The 27,910-nt window shown below is 35.6% G+C and overlaps 1 protein-coding gene across 9 annotated transcripts in view; it reads left to right on the top strand.

Moving 5' to 3' along the window:
- jvl (javelin-like) overlaps positions 1-27,910 on the top strand; it is a 44,474-nt gene that overhangs the window by 5,329 nt on the left and 11,235 nt on the right. Inside the window, exon 2 of one of the 9 annotated variants that reach the window (XM_069052576.1) lies at positions 8,140-8,206. The exons of 7 other annotated variants lie outside the window; for them this stretch is intronic. Coding sequence is in view for 1 of the 2 variants with exons in the window: in XM_069052574.1 (XP_068908675.1) it covers positions 22,575-22,595 (21 nt within the window). In the remaining variant the exon portion in view is untranslated. Of the gene's footprint in view, positions 1-8,139; positions 8,207-22,366; positions 22,596-27,910 lie in introns of those variants that run through there. One more of the 9 variants, XM_069052574.1, reaches the window with a different exon arrangement.

Here is a 27,910-nt window from a genome sequence, read left to right as displayed (position 1 = left end):
CAGGTTCATAATTTATCCAAGGGCATTCCGGTTGGCTGATATATTTAAGCATCTCGCAGGAACTGTCGAATGGGGTAGTCTTCCAGCAGAGCGAGCTGCATTAGTGGAATGTAAAGAGCATTTTTATGGTGAACATGTAATTCCAGTTTTACTTGTTCATATATGAAACTTGAGGTGAAATTATTTATAATTTACCACATGGAGTTGCTCACCTATTTTCATTTCATCCAATGATTCATACTTCTGGAAAAAGACTTAAACGGAATTTATAGCTCTCTTGGTAATGCGTCTTCTGAACTTTTCCAACGCTGCACAGCAAACTGGAATATTTTTGTTTTGTTTGTGAAACTTATTGTTCGTGAGATAAACAGCTGGACTTTTGAAATAATAGCCTCTACAAATCGCATTTTGTACAGTTTCTCTAGCAAACATTATTGAGATTATCTTGCAAATGTGATTAATATAAAATTCAAATTTCGCTTATTCTCGTTGGAAACGCATTGTTTGTTCAATTTTTGGTTCCCCACATTATGAATGTGTGAAATCGCCATATTGTGCCATCCGTGATACGTACGGTTAATGTGCATTTTGATATTTTAACACACTGACCTGGTGCGAATTGAGCTATTTTGGAACAACTATTACAAGTCATTAACGGACACTTTCTTCATTTAGCATTCGCACCATCTATTTAAAGAGAGCCATACATTAAAGTAGTACATATGTATTTTTTTGGTTGGAATTGATTTTTCATTAAGTAGTGTTTGATGTTATTAACCCGGAGGTGAGGGTTGCTGTTTTTTTCATTCGATAATCCATCAAGTTTCCGTAGTAATGTCCGTAGAATGATAATTATTACCTCAGAGTCAGAATGTAACCGTGAAGTGGTTTATCATCAAACCTAAGGCGTTCACTCTTGCGAAAGAAGTGATTTATCATTGGATAGTTATTCTTGCCACTCTGGGGCAATGAGTCACTTCACAGTCGGTGATAACACTTACTTTTAATGGTAAAGGTGTTTAAGAGAAAAATCGCGATTATTGAATACCAGTGGGTTTTGTATTTTCAGTACGTCAGAATGACATCACATCACATCACGTATTTTCAGTCGTGATTGTGACGGCAGCAATTACAGCTAACCTTTCAGGAACCAAGGTTTCAATTTTTTCCAAACAGTTAAATATTAAAAACACGTTCTGAATTGTTTCTCGGTCCGGCACATTCGAAAACACTAATTAACTTAACCGAAATTAGTAGGATACCTACATGCGGAAATCAAATCTATTCTGGGTCATATTTTCTTAAAAGTTGTTCGAGTTGAATGATAAACCAGTTCAGTCTTATCTGATCCCAGTTAATCGCCTGAAGATTATTCACATGTTCACGATGTGAAGTACAAAAAATGGCAGGTGTATGTCTTTGAAGGTGGATATTGTTTTCAAAAAATTAAATATCTTAGTTTTGTATCTTAAATATAAGCTCCACTTAAAAATAATTACACAGATTGCGTTATTTGAACAGTAAAAGCGACGATTATGTCCAATTAACCTTAATGGCCAACACTTTTTCTCAATACAATGGAAGGCATATAAGATCGAACAAAAAGTACCCGCTTTTATTAAAACAATTAGATGCAGTCTAGTTCACGAACTGCTCTTGAAGCAATTTTCTTTATTACTGTAACAGTGCAGGTTTTGCCCATTAAGATTTCAATGTTCGGACCTTAAAATGTGTCTTGTTTATTTGACACAGAGGAACCAGGACCTTCCAGATCACGCTCTCTTTCACACTGCAATGTTTTTCTTCAAGTTTCTAAACATTTGGAAATCTTGTTTTCCCAAGAACAATTCAATAGTAGTAGTTTTTGTTGCTAACCTAAAACTACATCACCTTTTACTTTTTGAATACACGAAATAGAAGTTACACGCTCGTCAGATTTTTACCTGACATCTATTTTCAATTCGACAACTGTCCAAAGTAACACTAAAAGCTGAAAAAAATCTTGTTATAGCTGTCGGACATCCTGAATTGCAGTGTTTGATGACTTGCTTTTCCACCACTCTATAAATATAGTTCTTCATTTCTAATGAAATGAAGTGGCGGAAATACACTAGTGTGGATAATTAACTCGTTCATCACACGATGAGGATGCGGAACAAAAAAGTAACCAGAACTGCTTCCGATTCTTAGTCTAAATTTTTCTCAAGCAGCGATTCAAATATCGAAAGACTCTTCCAGCTTATTATTAAGCGGATTCACGTTATTTTTTGCAAAACAACAATGGTGAGACTCGAATCAAGGATATTCTAATTCCAGAAATATCGTATTTGATCTGGTAATTATGTTTCAGCTTTTGTCTTCTCAACAAGGTGATGATTAAAGTTTTTTTTACGCTTATCGCTTAATGTGCGAAGTCGTAAAAATATTTTTGCGTTGCACAGAAGAATGAGAAAAATACATATTTAACACCGTTTTTTTTTTTGACTAGGTATTTATCAAAATTCAAGAAGTACAGATTTGTAACTATTCGCGTTTTTCCGCTTTTAATTGCACAGTTACGTAATTTTGTTTTTTATGTAGATTATTTTAATTGTTTGTTAGGTGAAAATGAGGACGATCAATGATAAGTAGGTGTATCAAAAGGTCGAAGTTTTCTTCAAGGTCGATTTTTGAAAAGCTATCAAAATTAAATAAATTTGCTCACAAAACGCTTTCGCAACGATTCGCGTAAAGGAAAATTTCTAAAGGATTGTTGTTAACAAGGGAAGTACTATTGAGTAAAAACTGTTCTTGCAGTTACAAAATATTTCAAGAAATTAATTAAATTCAAAGATTAACATTTGCATTAAGTAACTTAAAAGCGATGCAACACTCTTCATTCGGTACTAACGCGTTTGTTAAACATTCATTTATGTCATGTAAATGGCACGACTGATTATTTGAAAGCTTTCAATTTAAAAATTTACTCGACGTGTAATAAAACGAAGCTTCCACACAGCTGCACCGTTCAAAATGACTTTTAATTTTGTCCACAAACGTATTTCTTTTTAACGTGAAGGTTACAAAATCCCGCCACGGTGGTCTCACGTGAAGATTTTCTTTCACTTGATTTGCATAAGTCCATCAAATTGTCGAGTCGCTCTATTGTTGCTGCAGTACTATCGATTGATAGAATTGCACTGATAAACCATGTCGTAACAGTTATGTCTGCCCATTGGATCTAACTGCGGGTTCAGTTAAACCTGGAGCTTTGCGAAAGTCAATTTCAACTTTGTTTAAATGCGATACAAATAAAGTTTGGGTCACTGAACCCTCCACACAATTTTTCGCTCGAATGTGGATTTTACGAGATTCGCTTCTGTAATTGATAATTACACTCGCGTACAACATTCCAAATATACAATAATGAGAGCGTTAATTTTTCAAGTGCATCCGCTTCTTTTCATGGCGATGTGTTATCGGGTCTCTAACGGTAGTCAATTGTCGATGCACCATAACGCTTTATTGTTAATTATAGTGTTTCCAGCTTCACTCCTGGCATAATTGATAGCATCGGTTTGCAAATGTTGCCTTTTTTAATTGGTTGCTTTATCCAAGAACCGTGTTATATCCATTCCATTTTCTTTGTGGAACCCATCGTTAAAATCTCGAGTTGAAGGTCTTATCATCACCTCTTCCATTCTCTCCACTGCACAACCCCTAGAACAATGCACTCGGATTTCAGTCTATATGTTGAAATCCCACATTCGGAGGTTTGTAAATGTGGTGACAAAGCGGGCGGCCTCCATGGCAACAGTATCATATTGTCTGGCTACAATATTTTATAGGCGAATTTCTGTTGGTAAACGCTGTGGGATTTACCATTAATATCGTGGGATATCTCAATCGACTATAAATAAGGGCGCTAATTTTAGACGAAGGGAGCTGTCGATTGGCGTTTGAGCTGCGGAGATGGCCGGTTGCAGTACTGCATGCAAGCTTTGTCCAATCGATACGATAAAAAGGACTAGGTCGAGTAACACCGATTTAACATTTTGTTCAATTTGCGTATTGCAAATCGGACAGGTTGCAATATGGTATCTATTTCGTGTGATGTATATTAATAAATTAATAATCAAACGGCAGTTTGCATTGACAGCAGATATGCATTCTATGTCTTATCCATAGTTACGTAGTAGCACATACCTTTCTGATATTATTGTGTCTGGTTAGCAGCTTTCCATGTATGGTCATGAAGTGATTTTGTTTCAGGTGATGTAACTAGTGTAAAAATCTCGCGTGTTTCACTTTTTTGCAATAATAAATTTAGAGAAAGCAATAATGTAGTTGTAGTAGTTGTAACGCACATTGTTACTGAAACATCGTTGACCTTACATTGGTAAAAAAGGAATGAGAAAACTATCCTATTATAGAAACTTGGAACATGAAAAAATTTTGATATTATGACGACATAATAATAAAATAAAAATTGGCGTCATCTCCTGGATTAGGTTTATTCGTGAAGGTTGGCATTACTCAAGAGAAGCCAGCGTGTCTCTTGTATTGTCGATATCCAGATTTAATCATCTCTTAGGTTCTCCGTTGATAGAATGGCTCAATATTGGCTCATCTCGTTCCCCTATAATTATTTGATTCGTGATACTCAAATTACTGTATTCGAATGCTTAAAAATGCAAACAGAAAACGTTAAAAATCTACTTCAGCCGACATAAAAAGCAACGAAAGTGTTATTTACTACGAATTTAATTGTTTACTTTCTTTTGTGTGCGAAAGATGTAATTTCATAGTTACCAGAAACGAATCGATAATTATCGGGGATCCAAATATAGTTGGTAAAAGTGAATGCAAAGCGACGTTTTAATCTAATTTAACAGTTTAACGTTGAGAAAATAGCATTACAACATTGCGTATCCATGTCTTTTATTTTTTGTAAAATTTTTTAAAACCGCACGGAATTTTTTGACGAAAAAGATTTATGCCCGTTTTAAAGCTTTTAGAGTACTTTTCACTTGACAGCACCCTCGCGATGAGTTCTATCATATCGCGTGCGGTGGCAATCCAAAGAAGGCTGGTACGAATTTCCACAATTTGGTTCGTGATGTTTTACATTAGATTACCAGATCAGTATTCATAATTGGAAGTGGTATACATTTTTGATGCAGATTTTTCCCCTTGACTTGGTACGCTCGTATTTTCAAAGGAGGTATCCAAATACATAACCCGATGGTTTTTTGCGGACGTAATAGACTCTAAATTATATTATTTAGACAGCAAATAACTAAATAAAACCAATTTAATTTTTGTATCACAGTAATTACACCGGTTGGTCGGACGTTCGCGTGATCGACGTAATTTTCGCATGAACCTTAAAATAATATTTTAAAAGTTTATGTTGTAGTAAAGTGTATAAAAATGTGTGGTGTCTCCAGTGATGGCACGAAAATTTCACGTTTTATCAGTCGATAATCGGGTGGGGTAGGACAGGGCGGTGGCTGTTGCCGCTTGATACTATTTCATCAATGTCTTTGACCTTCAAACAATTTATGATTTGTTGAAACAGAAAATCCATTTTGCTAATTTGCCGTAAAACAAAGACCACTTCTTTGTTCTGGAAATTAATTATGGTAAAAATGGTTCGTGATGAGACCCACCTATCTGATAATTGAAGTATGTTTCTCTTTTCGCGGAATTAAATTAAACAAAGTGGTCTTTTAAGTCCACTTTGCAAGTTGATCGATCGCCTTACGATATGCCGATATGTCGCTCAAATTACGTAACTCTTTGATGTCGTTCAAGTTGTACAATAACATGCCAGGATTGCCGTTTTATTGTCTTCTACCAATAAATCTTGGTACAGTTAGCAGACAATGGTGATGACGTCAATTCAAGATATACTAACCTACACGCGATTGCTGCAAAATTCTGTGTTGTGCAACTGACTGGAAGTCGAACTAATAGTCCTATTAATTTGTTATGTTATTCAATTGATTTTTTTCAACCGGGAAGTTAATTAAGTGAGGCAAGCGAGTGGAATTCGTGGTTACACTTCATCGAAATATGTAATTAAATTTTGTTTCCAAAAACTCGATAGATGTACACTTTATATCGATTCATTGTGCATATGCTGGACTACTTTCCTCGAGTGAGGGTGCTCTCCGTGCTTTTCTCATTTCTTCAAGGAACTCTTGATGTGATCGAGCATTCGTCTAGAATTAGCACTCGCGTTATCGAATATTGTTACAAATGAAGAGTTTTTAGTCTGTGGCAGGTGAGACCACACTTTCTCAGTCATGTGTTAGTTACCCATAAAAATAACAATATTCACGCCCGAAGCTCCGGAGCAAAAGAGGTTGTCTCAGGTTCCACATGCACACTTGGTCTTCAGCCGGTTCTTCGTGGCCTCAAGTCCCAGTAACCCGCCGATAACGGTCAATAATACTCAGTTGAAATCTGAGTTACCTTGACTACATCACTTCCAAGGAATCGTACTACATTTTTTATTTTGTTATTTTTATATACTTTGTAAAACACAAACAATTACCTATAAAATTAACGTTTTTCTCATACGAAGGTCGTAAAATTATTGTTGTTATATTACAGTCAGTGTTTTTCTGCATTTATGCAAATGAAGAGTACAGAGGAAAGTTGATTAGATAAACAAAAAAAAAACAACAGTTTTGAATCTATCGAAATTAGCTAGCTCTGGAGGTTTTGTAATGCGATTAATTTTATCTTGCCGTTAAAATTTCGACGACTCTGGAGCACAAAAAGAACAAGAATCATCTAAAACTGGACTCTAATCTGATTCGAATGTTCACCACGTTTCTAACAGAAACGTGTTGTGTTAATTTTTAATTTCATCTATGCGGAACAATTTGTATCCAATTATCAGAATTGTTTCAATTAATTTATAATGTTGAACATTTGCTGTCACTTCCTTATGGTTTATTAAAGATCCTGCGTTGTTCTTGCCAGTAATTTTGCCATTTTCCTGGTTCGCAGAGCGAGCAGTCATCTTAAATTTTTTACCAGATGTCATCTCGCCGTCGTCAAATATTAAAGTTAATTATTGCTCTCTTCAAGTTTCATCTCGCAGAAACATTTTTTCGTGCAACGAATGATTGACTTTACCAAGAGACAAAGTGAAAGTTCCAAATAAGTTATTGCAACATCCTCAACAGTCGCGGAATGAACGTTTTTGTTAATTAAATATCTAATTGTTAAATCTGTCGAGTTTGTAAAATATATTCACATGACACTGACAAAATATACCTAATCTCTTTTTCAGATGTTACATAAACCTAACTGTATTTCCGTTTTTTAAAACTACGTAATTCCCAAAATCATTTTTCTCGGAGTTGCGGTTTCTAGAATTCATAAAACGAAACTGTTGTTTGTCACGTCGGCTATTATTGGTTTCAATCTTAGGTATTTGTGTAGTGACAATTGATTTTTGTCTGTAACTGTATCTGGATACACCAGATAAATACAATTTTGACACAAAAACTTCCAGTATTTGCTAAACGTTGAATTTAAAAAAATGGAGACATTGAAATTTAGATGGTTTTGACAGTAAATTAGTTATGAGGTAAAATTCCCTGAAATTGGCGAGTTATACAGACAGTTAAGGCTGATTGTACCTCGAGTCATGCTTTGTCAATTCAATTTTCATTGCAACATATGGCGCGCAGACAAACAATTAAACTCTTGAGATACAGACAAGGTCTGTTCCAGGCTGTTAGTATCATTTCATTATTACTCGTTTCATTTATCCTTAAGTCAATCTGCTGTAAAAAATCCAGTTTTGCATGTCAAAGTGAAATTGAAAGACAGCGTGATATTATTATCCAGAATACTCATACATCATCCAGGTTAATCTAAAGCGTAACATTGTAGTGTTAGGCCATCAGTCAAAATCCAGTTGACAAGCACACTTGACTCGTTTTGCGAATAAGAGTGATTCACCTGACTTTTTTTTGAATAAAATCATTTTAAAAATCAGACTGATGTTTGATAGTCGGTTGCTTTACATCACTGATTGGAGGATTACTAGATCATGGTCATTTAACCTCGTTTCATTTTTGTTTTTATTTTTTCCTCGGCCTTAATGAATTGATTAATTTTGTTTTATTGTTATAGGTGAGTGATTCGACTTCGTCTTCTACCCATTGCCAGTAGACACATAAACTTTCACGTATCGAACTAGGCAAGTAGGCTATCCAAGAGGATAAGTTCTCATAATTATTTTTGATAACGCAGAATTGTATTTTGTTGAAATAAAATTGGGCGAAAAAGATTTATGAAATTTTGCTGTGGAATACCTTTCGATAAATTGAAGTCCTGATTATTCGTTGTTGAAATAATCTAGTCTTAAAATATTATTTGCAACGAACGTTATTTATATCGACACGAATGGCGTGCAGAAAACGGTTTTGAATTTACGATTCTACTTTGGAAAATATAAAAATTATGTAGGTAGCTGTATCAGGATATAAATTTTATATTTTTATTCGGAACTTATTATATTGCTCGAATTACCATAAAACTACTTATTAACAGTTAAGTCTTTTTGCCTTACACATTTGAACATGATCCTCCCACTTGTGTCCAAACAAATATGGTCAACGCTCCGAACGTCCTAATGGTTATAGAAACATAGACAAATTTCTTTTAGTGAACATTAATTCAACAAACTTCATAATCCTAACACGTAAGACACGTGGGTATCTGTTCTTTGTTGTTATTTTTCTAACTGTCACTATTATACACCTTTAGTGCCAGCGTCTTAGCCCCTCAAAGAGATAAATTGTTCGAAGTTTTTTGTGTTACTCTGAATTGCTTTCACAAATAGTTTTTTTTATTAGCGCATTGCAATTTGACAGCTTCATATCTTTTACCTTAAAAACAATTCCCAGATTACGTTTTTACCATTTGCTTTATTCAATAATCGTAAATTAGGCCTTGTTGCGTTATTTCGCTTTTACTTATGCTGCCACACCAATGCTAATATGTATATGAGTATTCTTGTCCATTTACAGTATTGAATTTGTACAGACGTCCAACTTTAACCTTTTTGACATCCGGTGAAACTGCTTAAGACCAAGGTGTGCATTTGTATTTATTTGTAGATCTAATAAATGGGTTTTCAACCCATTTTATTCAATTTTACGACTTGTTCAACGCAACTTTCTTTTCTTAGCATAACCGACCACCTGAGAACTATCCAGTTTATCAAAATTTATTAGAAACCAAAGGAAACGTTATCAATAAATTATAATTGAAACAGCACCTTTTAAAATAATACTCTTTGCTTTGAACATAAATAAATTATGTGAGTACTTATTACTTCTGACAAAATGTTTATTTATCGAGATTCTCCCACGTATCATTTGATAATTACATATTAAATATATTAATAAAGAAAATCGAGGATTCCAGATAATCATACTTACGGAATACAGTTAAATCTATGTAACCACGTATTGATGTATAATTTACATTTTTAATGATGCAAATGGTTAGTTACTTCATTTCAGTGGTTGTTATGCTAATAATTGTCAGTCGAGGAAGTACTAACAAGCAATATTACTGTTAATCAGTAATTAACGACAACATGTATAAGTTTAAGCTTTTGACTTAATTAATTTAGAAGTGTTATGATTTGCATAATTATTACGCAATTAATACGTGGAGAAAATTTTCAACTTGCAAAAAATTCTTCCAGGTTTTATTTCAGATAAATACGATTTTACTTTCTTACAATCGAACATTTTCATTGTATATAACTGGACCGGATCGCCGTTTCACTTACCGTGGTAATCGGATGGTTTATAGCTAAAAAAAAAAGAGTGCATTTTATGAAAATACCTCACAAAGAAACGAACAAAGTATAGGTGATAATTATTGTGGAGTTAATTGCGGCTTAATGAATACTTTGCTATCAATATGTATGCGCATTATGTTTTTGCTTTGTTATAGAAACCAAGTTCTAACATTTCCTCGGTTCTGTCGTCTAGAAAAGTGACAGTTTATTATAATTAATTGTTGAGATCCTCTCCAAATAAACGAAACTGTGATCGTCCATGTGATACGTATCGTTTTTTAGTAGTTTTTGTGGTAATTTCTCTGCTTTCCATCTGATCGTATGCAGCTCGCAGCTATTGTTGGATATTCTGCTCTACATATTTAATTGTAGCGTAAATAGAATCTAGTGTAAAGAGTATGAAAATTATTAAATTGTTGCAATTTATAGTGCAACACGAGGCAAAGTGGAGGAAAGAATTGGTCATTTTACTTTCTACCATCCTCTTTTGATCGAATTAGAATTGAAACCGTAAGAAGGTTAATCGGAAATCAGTGAAAGAGATGAAACGTGGGGCTGAAAGCATTAATTGTGCGTGTTTGCTTGTTTAAGGATGTAATTCGATCAAAGAGTAGGAAGGAAACTGTAGAAGCGGCTAATGCATTTAATGGGAAACTCACCTGCCTACATTTCCACGACTAGGAAGTGTTTGTTCAATTGGATTTTTCCTGACGCGGGAAATGTTAATTTATAATTGTTCACACATGTAAGTTGCGTCAACAAATAAAGTGAAATCATTATTTCACATAATAATTGGTATGGCGTCGTTTTTCCATTTTTTCCGTGTCTTAAATCCGACGTTTTAAATTTTTGACGGAAACGATCAGGTTAACGCCCAAAACAATTTCTACAGTGAAAATGTCTTATTTCTATTGCGTTTGTTGCATGGTCACATGTGTGAACATAAAACAGAAAATTATAATATGAACCTGGGGTCAGATCGTTAAGTTAGAAGCGATGTTAAGACAACATTCCGTTTCAGGATCACGTTTGACCGTTGAAATTAATTTCTTGTTAAGATGTGAGCTATTTTACTGCATCAGACCCGTGTGAACTCTGGAGGATTACGGGGTGGAAAATTGAAAGTTGAACAGAAGCTACTACATGCACGATTCGAAAGAGTGGAGGAGGAACTTCCAGTTTGCTTTCCTAAAATTTATCGAGACAATCGTTTCAAAAATGACAGTGTTTCTTAATTATTAAAATAAACTATTACCTAAGTTTCCGTTTTATTTTTTTAATTGGTCTCCCCGACATTTCTTCTGTGTCAAATGTTAATTAAGTCTAGTTTCGAATAAGAGTTATATGAAGCACAATGACTGCTCAGTCATGATGTTGATCTGCTCACGTAACAACGGATGACAAAGAATTACAGTTGTGAAACAGTTTCCACGTGACCAGAAATAATGTTTTTTGCCTTCCTCGTCTAGTGTTAAAAATTAAAAAGAGGAAACAGATAATTGCACCGTCGAGAATCTGATGATGTTATTGTGTCCATTCGTAATCGCGATTTGATGGTAAATCTAACGCAAAAACAATTTTCAAATATGTATATAATAATTATCTCAGTTTTTGCGGCACTTGCTTTTGCGTGTAATTGGTTAAATATCTAGACTTTTTAGCAAAGAAACTTTCCTTCATTAAAATTGTAGATATCCGGATACTTACCGAAGGAGAGTTCGTGCAGATTTTTTTAATTTCCGATGATCCGTTACATTTGCAGCGATAAAGCTTCCGCTTTGGTGGATTGCAATAATTGGGCTAGTAGTTTTGTTCACTTGATTGTCTATTGTGCTTTTTCTGTGACAGGTTAAATATCACGACACATGTCGCAAAGTACCTCGCAGGTCTAACCATTGTTTGAACAAATTAACAATGATCATTGTTATCATGATTTTGTAATGCCTCATTTAACATGTCAATTGGTCAGATAGAAAGTAACCTGTCTAAGATAGAATACGAGAGGATTTAGTCAGCTACGGTTTCATATCAGCATTAACGCGTTGCGTAAACCATCATCATACTTCGTGTTTCCGTTTAGAGTTACAGACAAGTGAAAAATTGATCGAAGAGTGAAACTACGAGTAAGAACGAAACGTTTGAACAGATTTTTAGATAAAAATTAACCTAAATTTAGCCAGCAATTCTGAAAATGTTGCCGAACAGTTAGTAAACACATTCCTGTTAATCTGTTACAAGAAAATTCTTATATTTAACTACATATTAGTTATTGTTTTTCTTTATCTTTTTATGGCACCATGTTTCCTTCATTGTTAACCGCACAATTAATAGAAAGCCTTCCACAAAATCATAACCATTACTATCGATAGAATAAATTAACATGTTTTTGTAATGAATACTAAGTTTTCTGTGAAATCCCGACATTGAGGTCAAGTTTTTCATTTTATAAATTCGATAGAGCTCTTCGCCTCTATCAGCGATCATTCGAACTTTCTAACAGAGCAAGAGAAATGTATTCCCACTTTTGACTTTCAGTTGCAGTTTGGTTTTAATATTGTTATGTAATGATCCGCGTAAGTCTGTGCGGCGGAGGTGTCTGATAAAAAATTAAGCTTTGATGCCACCTTTGTTGCATAAAGTCGCAATGTAGCGTTTGCAGCACGAAACCAAGTGGAGTGTAATTACAGCGTGAAATTTGCATTTTATTAGATTTCAGACGTATGAGATTCTGTAGGTGTACGTTGTTGCTGCCGTATGTCGAATTAATCATATCCCTGTTAATACAAATCGGAGTAAAAACAGCAGACCTGTCGCTTTTATATCCTGTTATAAACAAGCTCCGAGACAAGGATAATTGCATTAAAAAAGATAATCTTGAATGTTGATTGTAAAAAAGTAACAATGTTCTCACCTTCTACTCATTATTTTGATTTATGGTTCAATCTTTTTTTGATTGTGGCCACGGAAAGCGAAAGCAAAAATCTCGTATTTTGATACAGCTGTTGGTCGAATTAATACCAAATAAAGTTTCCACTTCCTGAGTAAAAATGTGTATGCAACTCACACGTCCCATTATAACCAAATGCGAACGTGATGTATGTAGTAATGTCATTTCCGTTGTTGACACTTTTTGCGTTGATTGTAGACAACTTCCGATGAGTAAGAGTGTGACCAAGTGAAAATGGAGGAAAAGTGTAAAAAATCGCGAGAACACAATTATTTTTTTAATTAACTCTGTGACAGTTTCACGACATTATTTTAAATGGAGAAATTCGAAATGAATGGTTGTTAATTTTTGCTCTTCGCATTAACGTTATGAAAATTTCAAATGTATAATATAATATCGGAACTCAATTACAATAGCGAACTTAATCAGTCGTTAGTGCATCGTAAAACTCACATGGCGTCGTTAAAACTTATTAGATTTTGCACGTTGCGGTCGAGGTGCCCACTTTTCTTCAACAAATGACACATGGTACCGGTTTGTATCCGCATCATTTCACTGACAATAACGAAACACTTGTTTCACATTCATAAACCAGAAGCTCGACAAGAAATGTATAACACCCCGTGGCTGACATTTAGATTAATTCGTCATTTTAGACCTCTACGATTGTTGTTGCAATACGGGGCCGGAATTGGAGGATTGTCATGGTAAACACGTTGAAGCGGTGAACTACTGTCAAAATGGTCATTTGAAGCACAGTCATGTAGACATTTCCGTTTAGGTCAAAACATCGGGTCTGTGCTCTCGGAGCTTTATTTGAGCTTTGGTTTCAAAGGAAACACGTGGAAATCCGCAAGGTTACACCTTGTACTGTTTTTAGTCCCATCAAAATCAACAGGACAAACAGGAGACGTAACGATTATTTAAATTAATTTATAAATCATTAAAATGTGATGACTGAAATTAGATTCCTTTGAACCCTTGTCAAGTTTTTGTGGTGTAAATTGAGCCACTAATTACTGCTGGTAATGAAGGTGCCGACAACTGTTTTAACAATATGGAGAATGTTTAAATATTTGAGATTAATATTTGTACGTAATAGAAGTATCGGGCGTTCATTTAAATTTCTCCTCAAAGTAAGCCGTGGTGCGTTCACAATCGACTCTTCAACGACAACTTTGAGGAGAAATGTAAATGAACACCCGATAGCCTTTAATGAAGAGTATTTAAAATATACATATTTTGGTATTGTACGACCTTTGAAGTAAAAGCACAGCGTACCATGTTAATTTATTGATGGTGGAATTGTAAAATTGAATAATGTGTCAAAGGAACAATAAACAACAATAAAGTAAAGTGAATACATTTATTTATTTCATGTTAATATTTACAATATATCACGTTGGCGGTTATAAACTATTTATCGATGTTATGGTCAAGAAGAAAAATCTGTTGTTTCCTGTTTTGCTGTGTCTTTTTGCATAATTTTTTACGATCAAATGACTAAATACATTACGTCGTGCAAAAAGTGGTATACTGGGTGATACATTTTAAAATGCGAATTGATTTAAGAAGTTCTAGGTTGAAGGTTCCTTTTCTAAATTTCAGCTTTCAAGATACATTACACAGTTGTTTGGTGAAGGTAAAACAATTGTAATTGCTTTCGATTTCAATGCGCTTATCGATCTACAGAGTTTTGTAGAAATGAATGAAGTTGCGATTATACACCTACATACTCTTTATAAATTGGTTGCGCCAGTATGGACGAAGATTAGTATGGAAAAAATACCAAATAACGCTCGCTTTCACTCAACTGTTTTGAAATCACATCGGGAATATTTTTGTAGCTATTGAGATTAATTTTCGTAACTATTGAACTGATAATTTGAGGTTTTCCGTCAGGTGATTTTCGCAGTTCCGATTAGCTTGTTATATAAATTTGCCACAATAATTTCTCTTTTGTAATAATTGCGCAATACACATCAGATGTGACTTCAGTTTTTTTTAACTCAGTCATGTGCAAATTAGTTTCTGGTTTAATTTAAGATGTTAAAAATCAATAATGCTATATAGCATTGATTTCATTTGATTCAATTTACGTGGAAATTGACAATTGGGCAAAACATTCTCAATTATTAATATTCACATAGAGTATTACAAAATGATTGCAAATGTGTGGTTAATTATCTACCAGTGTTGTAGGTTTTGTTACTTAATTCGGTCATTGAATATCACGGATAATGATTTTTTAATAATCCTCGACTTTAATTGATCAATTTTCAGCAGAAATTCTACACTGGAATTAATGTGATACGTGAGTACGTGTACAGTTAAAGAAGCCAAACAGTGGTGTTTTAAGTTGACTGGTGTTTAAAAACCTCGGTCTTCCGTAATTATTCCTTCAACTCTGAAGCACAACCCGCCTCTTAATCTCGTTGCTTAAAGCGGTAGACAATGCAGATTTAAAGACCAAAGAATGGATTACGTGGCAAGTTTCCTCGTTCAAGTACCAATTTGATTTAATCTCGCCTTTTATTTGCCCACATAATCTTCAAACACCAGATTCAAATCTTATTGTGTCGCCATATTCCGCGGTGTCTTCAGCATGTCCGTTTATGGCAACGATAGAAATCATAAACGTAGGTGAAAAGTGTTACTTATTGTTGATAGTCGGTCGGGCGCGAGTCCTGCCCTGGCTCTCTGTATCGTGGTAAGGAACAAATCAATCCATTTCAAATCGCACGGTTTGCGGAAAGATAGGTAATCGAAGCAATTTACTAATGCGTTGCTTGCCCAGTCAAGAGCCGCCCACTCTATCTTCATGCAGTAATCTTCGATTGTATAATAAAAGGGCCGTGAAATTTTCAGTATCGTGAGGAAATAATCAATAGGTATATTTGCATGAACAATTTAAACGTCAGATTTGTTGAATTGATCGACACTGCCGGGATAGTTGGAGATAATTACTCGAATTAGTTCGCTGGGCGACACCATTGCCACACGTAATTGGATTGTGCAACAAAAATTGCGTTATCTGCTAATTAAATGTTTTCAGTTTGATCGCAATTGCCTCTGCGATTCCTAAAGCTCGCAGAATTCTATTAAAAGAGCGACGCGTGTTTGGCAACGGATCGGATGAAGAATGTGGCACCGTTCGTTCGACACCGGGCCCGGATTTTGATCCTGGAAGTCACGTCTTAATCTCATCAAATTATCCTGTAATGGATGTGAGTTTGGTGGAGTGAAAGTTTGTTGCTTCCGGAACATCCGGTTTCGTGAAGGATCTGTTTGCTATTCAATCCACCCTTGAATCTTGCACTTAATTGAATCGACAGAGCTGGCTCGTGACCTACACTATCACAGCAGATTTCAGTAGGTCATAATTTGAGTCATTGTTGGACGTTAATTGGGTTAATTAATTAGTTATATAATTGATGTGGATGTGCAATTGTCCATATAAAATTACCATGGAAACGTTCTCATTGCGTAAAATGGATCTTTTGTAACAGTTCTTGTGTAGAGACGACTTCATTTAATGCAGAATGTTGTAAGTTGCGCTGACTATTTAGCGATCAGGTGGCTAAATTTTGCAGACGATGTAAAATAAAATTCAGGCGGAAAGGAAAAACGATACGTTTTTAATTTAATCTAATTCCCCCACTTGATGATATCGAAGCTATATTTTTCGGATCCAATTTGAATCAAACATTCATCCAGTTATTTTCGTTATTGCGAGTTGTATTATTTTTCAGGGTTCAGATGATTTCGTTATTGCACTTGTCGAGTTGCCATTTTCTCATCTTATTCCGTCTTTCAATTCCTGTTGTAAATTGATTCTACAACGACGAATGGTTCTAAATTGAGCTTGAAACCTATTATCTAATGATCTGTAATTATCATTTTTCCTTTTAAAGAAATGATATAATTCCATTAAAGAAAGATAAAGTGCATCTGTTGAAGTGAATGTATTTGTTATTTATATACTTTACTTGTCATACATGATACGGCATGGTAATGTTGCATTATGTTCTTGCATATCATGTCACGTCTTGCAAAGGCATTGTCCGATCAACGAGGGTTACTCGGGCTTGACTTTCAAGATTTTCCTCTTAATGGTACAGATTATTACAAAGTGAAATTACAAAATCTCATTTTCAATTTCGTTTTCCAAAAACATAAATCAGCGATCACACTCCAAAACAAAATTAATCAAATTTATCGTTTAATCTCTTAAGTGTACGACGATTATTCTCAATCAAAACACAAATCCGCCCGTCACTTTTCCCATTTTTAATTGAATGATGCTATCTTTTCTATAACCCATTACAAGTTTATTTAATTACGGTTCCGCCTACAATTACGGCGGATAAATAATTTAAGGCAATTCCTTAATTTAGCGGATCAAATAGGCTATCGAAGAATTCCTCTGTTGCTATAGTTGGCGCGGCGAACCAGTGGAGTAGTCACGAGGAGTTCGCGTGGTAGTTCGTAAGCGACGTCATGAAAAGCCTGATTTACACTGCTTTGCCAAATTTGAGTTTTGTGCGGTAAATTTAAATCTTTAGTTAAGAATGGATGGAAAAAGAAAAAACCAAAATTTTTTTACACAAGTTGTTTACACTTTAAAAAAGCTAAAGCAAAACAACTGACGGTTTCCAACGCCTTCCCAGCCCAGGATTTCATTTGAACGCCCGATATTAACAATAAGTGGACGGTCAAATTAATTCAATGCCGTGAAAGGTTTCGTTACTTAATTTTATAGTTGGCATTTTCGAGGCTTTTTTTGTTTGAGTTGCGTTGTTGCATTTAACGGGCCCGCGGTGATACTCGAAATACAGTAGTAATATAGCACATTTATTGCAGGTAATAACCGTTTATTACATGTTGCAATTTTACCGGTAAGGTATGCACTAATGCGCTATCAATTTGTTACATTTTTTCGAGAGAGCGGAAAGTCTGTCAGGAAAAGTCGACGCTCGACGGGTTAAAGTTTAATGAGTGGCAATTTTATTAAGAACGGTGTTCGGTTCCAGTCTGTTCTTTCGATATCTGCAGCAAAATAATTACAACGTATTGTGATCGGAGTCACTTTCAGTATTACTTCAGTTTCTGTGGAGATACATTTTTAGAAGAGTTGCGTACAATGCATGAACCAATTTCGATTGTGAAACTGAAATTGGTGAAATCAGATCGCGTTCCATTTTGTGGAGATTTGCATGTGTGTGATATCACTGATTGTATTTTTACTCACAATCAGTACGTTCCAGTTTCTAAGTATATGCAAATTTTAGAATGCAAGGCCGCGAACTTGAGCTAGCATTGCGGGTGATGGCTTCTAGCGATTTATGATGCTATATTTGGAATTCTGTGCTTCCAAACTGCTTCGCAGACTATTAAACATCTGTACGTGATGCCGCTGTCTGCTGAAAGTCAGTCGTCTGTTCCATCCGAAGTATTTTCACCCGACACTCAGATCAGGAACAGTAATTAGTGGTCGATTAGTTTCATTACAAATTTCAGCGATCGACCAAACTTTCGCGAAATACTTAGCTAATTTGTAATGATAAAACGCGGAAACTCATTTTGGCACATGTTCACCGGAGAAAAGTACATTTGTTCTTAAAAACGTTCCTGTTCCTCATCCATAAATCACTTTTGGAAAAATGGACCAGAAGGAAAGTACTCGTGATAAAGTGTTAATATTAACACGCACGTACCTCGTAGAGCGTATCAAAGAACCCTGACGTTTCTATGTAATTCATCAGCTTACACGAAAGATTGATTATTGCAAGATCATTATAATTAGTCTTATAGAAAGTAAATCATAATGCGTTCAAGCATTCTGTGACAGTCCTCTTGTTAGTTTAATGCAGTTGTGTTTTCATTTTCGTTTCCTTCGCCATCCGGCGATGAACATTCACAATCGAGAACCGAGATAAGCAATCAGGCTTGGTATTTTATCCCCGCAGATTAATAATTACTAATTTATTATGCACGTCAACTGAAAGTAATTTAGCTTGATTGGCTCAAATTGATGATGAATAGGGTACGGTTACTTTATCTCACCAATCAAAATCCGCCATTTTTTTTACATTGCTTCTAAAAATATCCGGTACCGTTTAAATATCTCTATTATGGAATACACGTAAATAGAGGCGAGTTATATTGCATCAATTATTTTTTTAAAAGAGGCCCAAACACAAATGGAGTTTTTGTCCGAACGTTTACCATTGCCGATGCGAGAATAAAAGCAAATCTTGTTCTGCACGATCTGAATTGCAGGAAAACAGGGAGTCTGCTGACTCACTCAGTTTAAGTTGCCGGTAAATAACGAAGTTTCATGACCTCGAACTTCTTGCAGAAAAGTGTACGTAATCATGGGATCGGGTAGACGAAGGTTGATGGGTCTCGTCAGAAACACCCGCGAATTAATCGATTGTTTTGTTGTGATTACTTCAGACAATAAACTGTGTCATGTTGGTAAATAGGCTCGTTAGTTTAATAACATGCAATTATCAAAATCGGTGGAACAATCACAAACGATGAGTAGTTAGATCCGAAATACAGAAAAGTGATGTACCTGTAAGAGTTTCGAGCCTTTTTTGTCATAGTGGGTGTCGAATTTGCATATTAATAAACGGGTAGCACCTACGCTGGCTCCAAACAAAGTCCAATCGAAAATATTCAAATCGTACTCCTTTGTAAGCTGCAGTGGAAGATTGTGCATCTTCAAAATTTTTCATAATTGAGGTGATTTCCAAGTCTTCCAAGTACTCGCGCGTTTAAAATCTAGATCAAAGGAAGTAGACAATAAGAAACTTTCGAATTGACTTCCACGCGGAATTCATCAACACTCTTCGACGCCGTTTATTGGTAATAACAGCTTCGATCGTAAACTGTGGCAAATGGTATGTTACACCTAATGAGAGAATATCTTTCACTCGGATATATATTTTTTAAGCTCCCCCAGTGTGGATTTCTTGGTTAACCGAGATACTTTCGTCTTCCACCTGGACGAAGAGATATATGATATATGTGATCAATCTTTGCTATAGGTAGCAAGGCGATGACGTAGTTTGTAATTAGGGCGTTTCCGCAATATCTTTGACTTAATCTGAAAATGATTGCGCCCTACGCAGGAAAAAATTGCGTCGACTGGAGTGAAGCGATGATTGATGATCGTCGTCGCACCAGACTTTTCCGGAAGAGATTGACGAATGTGTCATAGTTGATAATTATGTAAACATTAACACGATCGGTACTATCGAGTGTAGCACATACGTCATTACGTCATTGCTGTAATGATTCGGAATGAGAGTAACGAGCAACAGTTGTTGTTGAATCGTCTACTCAGATGCATTTCCTGATCTTTATGAATTGCCAAACCACATGGCAAGTACTCGAAACCACCATTAGTTTAATTGTGAGGTAGTTAATCGCGTCTGCAGCGAAGCAGGTGCGGATAGTTTGCGCCAGAAGAGGGATTGAAGAGGTTAAATTTTGCTCGTTAGATTAACGGCGTTTCATCAACTAGGAAGGCGGTCGCATCAACTTTGTTCCAATGCAATTCACAACTGGTTCAAGAGGATCGTTCGCGTTATCCTGACAGTTTTAATTGCGTATATGGATTGTTCAGTCATGACGGTATTCTAGTTTTGCCTTGAAATAATTAGGGTTTCGTGAATGGGTGAGCGATGCCGCGGTACGATTCTAATTGCATCGACGATCGGAACGTATAATTTACTAATTTCCTTTGCAATTTAAATAAAATTAAGAACAGATGCTGCGAAGGAGGGTGATCATTAGTCTTGGCCTACACACGTGGTGTGCCATCTCGTGGCTTTCGGTTTTGTATCAAGTTATTATCCTCAGTTTGTAGGTGGAACATTAAATAAACATTATACAACTGATGCCTGATAATTGCGTGACTTAGAAAAAAAATCAAACGAACAATTGAGCTGGTCAAGGAGACGTCCTCTACGAGGATTTGACATTGAATTTGATCGTCCGTGAGTTGCGTGAAGAAAACACTTTTCCGTAATCTTCCACACAAAGAGATTCGCATAATTGGAATCACCGTGGGCACGCTTTCAAACCATTCTGGTGGGTTTATTACCGCGATCGTCGATTTCCACTCCTGAAATTTTTTGAAAAAAAAAAAAACGTGACCTTTTCGATGTTTCACACGCGAGGCGAAGTCTTTTGCCGACAGCTTTCGACTCGATTAAATCCTTTACCTAGAAAAAAGAAAGTGAGATGGATCCGTCGATAAAACGACCGAGACAAAAGAAATTTGTCTTTGAGGTATAATTGACCTGTGACATGTTGTGCATATGCAAATGCATTTTCGTTTTATTACCGCTTCGAGGTGATTCTGTTCAGTCGGAGCTTCGGTTAGGTTCGCTTTCAAAGAAACCCGCTTGTGGTAGCGGTCATGCGAAAACAGCACTGCAGTAAAAGCTTCCATTTTTCTCCAGCCTTGATAAAAGCACAATACTAATAGTAACAATGTATGAGATTGCCAGTACACTGTTTTTTGAGATCCAAGTTCAAAGGATAATTGCGCAGTTCTCACAATTAATCATTTAGAGTGTACCCTCAAAAATATTACTATAATCATTCCGAAATCAGCCATTCAAGTTCTGAAATTATTTCGAAATGACAGTGTAGCGGAAACAATACAATTTTAATTTACAGATAAGATTGCTGGTTATTAGAGATCAGGATCCAAATCAGTAGTTAAAACTAAACCGAGAAGTTTCACGAGTTTCGTTTCGTTATTTTGTCATTTGTCAGCTCGTGCCGTACGATTTTCACTCGCACAAACAAGTCGAGATTTAAACAGGTGTTTATTAAAATTTAAGATTAACGATTACAATATCCACTTACAGGCTGATGTATGTACCTGTAGTATTTTTATGATGCGGCACTAAACCTATTCAGCGGAGATAAATAGATCCATGAATCATTTTATAAATGTGCCGTGTCACTGAAGAAAACGACCAGAAAAATTAAGTAACTACATCAAGGTTAGAAATCTGCATAACAAGAACAGAAAAATGCTAAACTCGGACGAAAGTCTGTATTTCCTCTGAATACGAATAACCCCTACATAATTTTAAATGCATTTCCATGTTATCGCGCATTCATGAGTCATCTGTTTATTTTGTAGAGAGTATCCCTAAAGTCGTCTGCTTTCGATAACCTCTATCAGAATAACAAGTTACAAAGTTATCGATAGAAAATCGTTTAATTTATTATGCCTTACATCCTTCAGCGAGTGTTGCACTCGAACGTGGGCGAAGAGTTATTAAGCGTCGAGATAAAAAATCGTTGCAAATATAGAAGAACCAGAAGTTACGTTGCACATTTTACGCCTTGTTTCAGGCCGACACGTCACTCCTTAATTTGCAATTTTTGAATGACAAAAACTGATAAGTTACGACCATTTGTCAACACCTTGATAGCCAGTTGATTAGTCCTCCCGCTTCGTTATCTCCCACTTGATAATTCAAATATGTTATATTACCAGCGTTCTTCGTACTCGGCGAAGAGTGCTTTTGGTACTTACCTCTACTACTCGCGGTGAAGATTTTGCGCTACCTCCTCGCTCGCTTTTCTCTCCGGTTTCAGTTGTCGTCCGTCATGCCGCCGTTTCAGAGTGATCATGATCAGTGCTTTGCTGTTTGGGGGGCATCAACCTCGTTCTTTACAAAATCATCTGTTTATAGTGTTATGTCTGCCATGACTGATGATTCTTACATGTGCATTTGTAAATCCGTATTGTTGTAGTGATCCAGGCCGATGAGGATTTGCTACAACGTGGTGTGTATTTTTGTAGTGCGAACGTGTATCTATTTTTTTTAAACCAAATTTAGATTTTTTCCCCGACTAACTAACTGTACGTGCAAAGAAACTAACTTAAGTAACCACTTAATCATTTGGTTGCCACATGGGTTAAGTACGTAAATAGTTGTGGGTGTGTATGTGTGTAATTTTTCCGGCATAATTCCCATCGAAAAGTTAGTGACCTTTCTAGTATGTTTGGAAAAAATAACCTGAAGCCTAATTTGTATGGTCCTAGTATTAACATTTTATTACCTTTTATCAACGGGATATAAAGATTACTATCAACTAATCAAATTATCACGTTTCTTATTTATATCGGTGTTCTATTCGTAGGATTGAAAAATAAATGCGTTTTGACTGAATTACCTAATTACAATATAATGTTGCGATGTAAAATGAGATCACGTTAACAAAACAGGTTGGAGCATGTTTGTGGGTAATTAAGATTTTGATATGTAGTCAAGGTAAAATACCAATTCGGTTACGTGTATCAATGGGATCACAATTATCTACACAGCAATGAAATTAAAATTTGCTACAATCGCCTGAAATAGATAATCATCTGGAATTGCCGTCATAATTGATAATGAAACAATGGTTTATAAATATTTTGTGATCAGAAAAGATTCAGTTTCGAAATTAGGATTTTTTTATTGCCAGTGTTCGTCGAGTTTGTTTACTACTATTGCCGTCAAGATCGCAGTAATGGATATTGCCTTACACTTACAAGTATTGAAATGTTAGAACTTCCAAAACATCAACAAACTAACCGTTAATCACTCTATACGCTATTAAATTCGGCAGTTAACATGTTGACCCAGTTTTTTGATCTTGCAGCGGTACGTCAAAAAATTTACATATAAGATCGTCATACGCAACAGAACGCTACATATTTAGTTACTGGCAGCTGCGTTTCTCATATATTTGTACCTTGAAAAACAAACAATGTAAATTTGGTGTCTTGGTTTTATTTATCAAGGGAGAATTTTGACCTGGGTTGAACCCGAGAAATAATAATTTATACATAAATGTTTATCTTGAGTTGCTAATACTAGCGTTTTTACGTAGCCGAAAATAAACCCTGTGACAATCATTTTTGAACATTCTTTATGGTGTTTACAGCATGGTTAAAAATTGTTGACTCTGTTTACGCACCTTTATAATATTTGCACTGAAAGGACCTGCACATATTGAAGTTGACAGTGAAGGTAGTTAATGTGGTCATTATTTTCAAATCTTTCGTAATTACACCAATCGCGCCTGGTTACATATTTTGAAAACAAATATATAAATTAACTCAACAAAAGGACGATACCTAGGTTTTCAGTTAAATTGCGAATAAACTGTGAGTACTGTAACAGTCCAAACATAGTTTCTTTGTTGGTTTAATTTATAACTTTAGTCAACACTTAGAATATTCAGAACACTATAATATGCTAAATAAAAGTGATAAAAAGTGTTTAGAAATTAGCGAGTGAATTTATTATTGGTCAAATTATATTACATTTATCAAAATTTACTATACAGTGAGTGCCAAAAGTTTGGAATCATGGAAATACGTATGTATTTTCTTCCTGTTGAGCTTTTTGAAAAAAACTCGGATTAGGGTAGTTCCGATTTGCACATATTGCCATATATGACCTTGGGACTGATAGTTCCTGAGATATCGATTTTCAAAAATGAAAACATAAGGCTGAATTTCGATATTCAGATTTCAGTGAATAATATTGATAAAGTAAAACAACAAATTAAAAGAACGTCTAAGATGAATTTTTGAAAATTTTTGTCTTCCAACAAAAATAAACAACCAAAGTAAATTGACTCATTACTACATACATATTTTCTTCTTGGTAGTACGCTGATCATTTTTAAACCTTCCAACAAAGTGTCTGGCGGAATTGCCACCATTTTGTTCTTGACCCTTTCTTTAAGTTGCTCAATTGTAGCTGCCCAATTAAAGTAAACCTTGCTTTTAAGAGAACCTCATAAAAAATTTAATGGGGTGAGTTTGGGAGACCGCACAGGCCACTCAATAAATTCTCTTGGGAATTCTAAATTAAACAGATTTAGAAGTTTTTGTATCTTGGTAAATTTGGAATTTCACTGCCACTCGCAGGAACCATCAGCCCAAAGGTCATATATCGTACATGGGCATAAATCACGATTTAATAGCCTATCCCACTGCAAAAAATTGAAGGTTACCGTTTAAAAAAAAATGGCGATGAAGTCATTGCGCGGAAATGGAGAGGTAGACAACATTTTTTTTGAAAAAGTTAAATCGACTTGTCCAAGTTATTCTCGAAAAAAACAGTGGGAACGAAAATATTTCCGATATTCTAAACTTTTGCCGCTCACTGCAACTATTTATGTATTATACGGCCAAAATAAAATTTTAATTTATTCGATAAGGACGAGTATAGTTAGATTGTGTTATTACTTATTAGGATTAAAAGTGGTACTTTTTTTGACGAGCAATAATTGCAAGTTAAAAAACAGCCACTTTTATTCCGAATGACATACTATTTTTTCTCCAACTAAGCAGCGGACCCATATTATGAAAACCACGAAAGTCATTGGTACGTTTAAAATTTTAAAGGGAACGTTTTATTGAAATATTCGTGTTACCAAAGAGATAGTTTTGGCTTTTGTTTTGTTCGAATCAACTCAATCAGTTGCAAGTAAACATTTTTAAGCCAAGGATTAAAAGTACTTTTAATCCTAGGAGGTAAAAGTGTTGCTTTAATAATAACATGTAATTTTTTTGTACAGTTACAAAAACATCAACTTTAGTGACAGAAAACGGTGTTAAAAGTAACCTCTTTTAAAACGGTCGGAGAACAATTTTTTTGTTCCAAATACACAATGCCTCTAACTTCTAAACAGTTGAAACTGGAAGAATTGTAATCAAATTAAAATATTAGAAACATTTTAATATGGAACACGTTACACACAATGTACACTTTCATCCGACTGATTCGTTAATGGGGGAATGGTGCTAGATTTGCCATCTGTCACTGTTTTTTTTCGTAAAAAAAATTGTGGCGTCGAAAGATATTACCACAACAAATCAATAGGTAGAATTGTAATTAGTCATTGAAGTCCTACTCAACTTTCGCAATTTAAACAACTGCGGTGGTGTTCGTCCTTTCCGTCACCTTTAAAAAACGAGTTGTAAAAATATTTAAAAGATATTCGATACACTGTGTGGGGTTAATCACTTGACTAAAAGTGAAAATGAATAAATTACCATTTTCATTCCGAAGTGCACGAATTTAAAACAAAATTAATCGTCTCGATTAGACGTCTTCGCTGTTGAGAAAATAGCCGCGTTTAATTTCGTTGTAAGTTCAACACAGCCCGGTTTCTCGTTTTTGACATCTGACGACTTTAACACGCGACTTAAGTATCTTCATGATTTAAACTGTTTGGAAAACGTCCAGATCGCCACCATAAAATAAATCTTACGCGTTTCGCATGTGCTGCCGCGTTGCCAGAGTGCGTCTGGAGCATTCTTCCTCTTTTCGTCCTGCGGCGGCATTACGTCAATAATTAAACGTAATCGTTGTCGTCGTGTACAAATAACGTTCATGTAAAAGCTAATTCTGGTTGTAAAATCTCAACCCACGCGTTTATGATTGAACTTGTAGGTCGCAGACGAGGTCAATACTTTCGTATTAATTCTGATCGGTTTATTTTTGCAGAGAGAATAGGAAGTCGTAAATTTTGCTACCATATTTTTTCTTATTGCAACGACGATGACCCACTTTTTTCCTTTTTCAAGTGACACCTACAAAACGTGATTTGTTGGAAACACATGGCAAGCGTGTATCTGTCGACAAAGAGGCGATCAGTATCGCTTTCGTTTTTATTGTAAAAAGTAATTGTCGCGGTTTTGAATTTTTCTCTAACTCTAATAGTGTCACTCTCACATTGTACCATGAAACTGGCCTAATTATTGTCGTCTTGGCATCGGAAACGTCACGTGATACGATCACGTTGAAAAGTGTAGATATTAACTGAACGGATTTTATGTGCCATCAAATTGTACGTGGAAATGAATATTCGAGGATAATTGAAGGATTGTTTTACGATCGCAGGAAAGTTGTTGTGAGACGAATTAATTGCGTCGATAGTAAAACTGTGACCCTTCGCTTTGGGATAGATCGTTTTGCTATGGTGATAATTGTATGTTTATTGACTGTGAAATGGAAAAGGAAATCTCGTTGCATCTTTTTAATCAAAGTTCCCATGGAGTCGCTTTCTTCGACAATGAAACCGATCCAGGATTAATTCCTCCTACTAAAAGCTTGACGGACAGCGATCTCTGCCAAATTTAGCCAACCGCGAACCAACATGGTACTTAAATACGTATCCTTGTATGACATTTAAGTACACTTAGCTGCATCCAGGTGGTTTTGTTTTGTCGTTTTGCTTTGTGGGAGGCGTGTGCTTTGGCCTTCCGGGGAAAGCTGGAACCTACGGCTGGGAAGATCGAACTTTTTGAGAGAGGCCGTGTAATTAAACGGTCGGTCGTAGGCGATTCATATTAGATGTTTCCACCCACCCTTTTCCAATTTAACACCGTTATGCAAGACGGTTGTGGTTTACTACCTTCTAAATTATTGGCTTGATTTGACACATCGTTCCTTAGTTATTGCACTTACACGAGCCAGAACAAATAAACGATAGCATCAGCCGCATTGGAAGACCATTAGATGCACTCGAACCACGAGTCAATTATGTTCATACCCCTGGCGGTGTTTGTACTTACATGGAATCGCTTTGGTAACACGTCAAGTGGAACCAGAACCGCTATTTTTCAACAAACCCACTGCTTTTCACTAACGAAGGAGGCTTCCGAATTTTGAACAATTTTTTGTGGTAGTTTGCTAAGAAATTCTTCAGATATCTGTCACCGACCAGAATTCCGACGACATCCATAATCCATTACAAATAATCTAGAAGTTGTTACGGCTGCGGAATTTTAAATTTGTTAATGAAATGTTTTTTTAATAACCACTTGTTTTTCATGCAAATTGACCGGTGCTGAAGAACGCACAGACCAAAAATGGACGTTTCTGTTGAAAAAAGAACGCGCTTTCCAAGATTTTATCAAGTTTTTTACTGACCATCTGTGATATACTGCCGTAAATAACTGAAAGAGTGCTCATTTGTTAATGAAGAGTTGAGAATGTAGGTACTGTGGGTTTTGCCAGTAGGAGGTTGTAGGCGCTCACGTATGGAGCCCCCGGCATTCGATTGCATTTTCGATATCGGTACCACGGTTTCGT

The sequence above is a fragment of the Tenebrio molitor genome, chromosome 7, assembly GCF_963966145.1.
Source record: "Tenebrio molitor chromosome 7, icTenMoli1.1, whole genome shotgun sequence".
Classification (NCBI taxonomy): Eukaryota; Metazoa; Arthropoda; class Insecta; order Coleoptera; family Tenebrionidae; genus Tenebrio; species Tenebrio molitor.
Note: the sequence above shows the minus strand (reverse complement) of the source record. Positions and strands in the feature narration are given on the sequence as shown.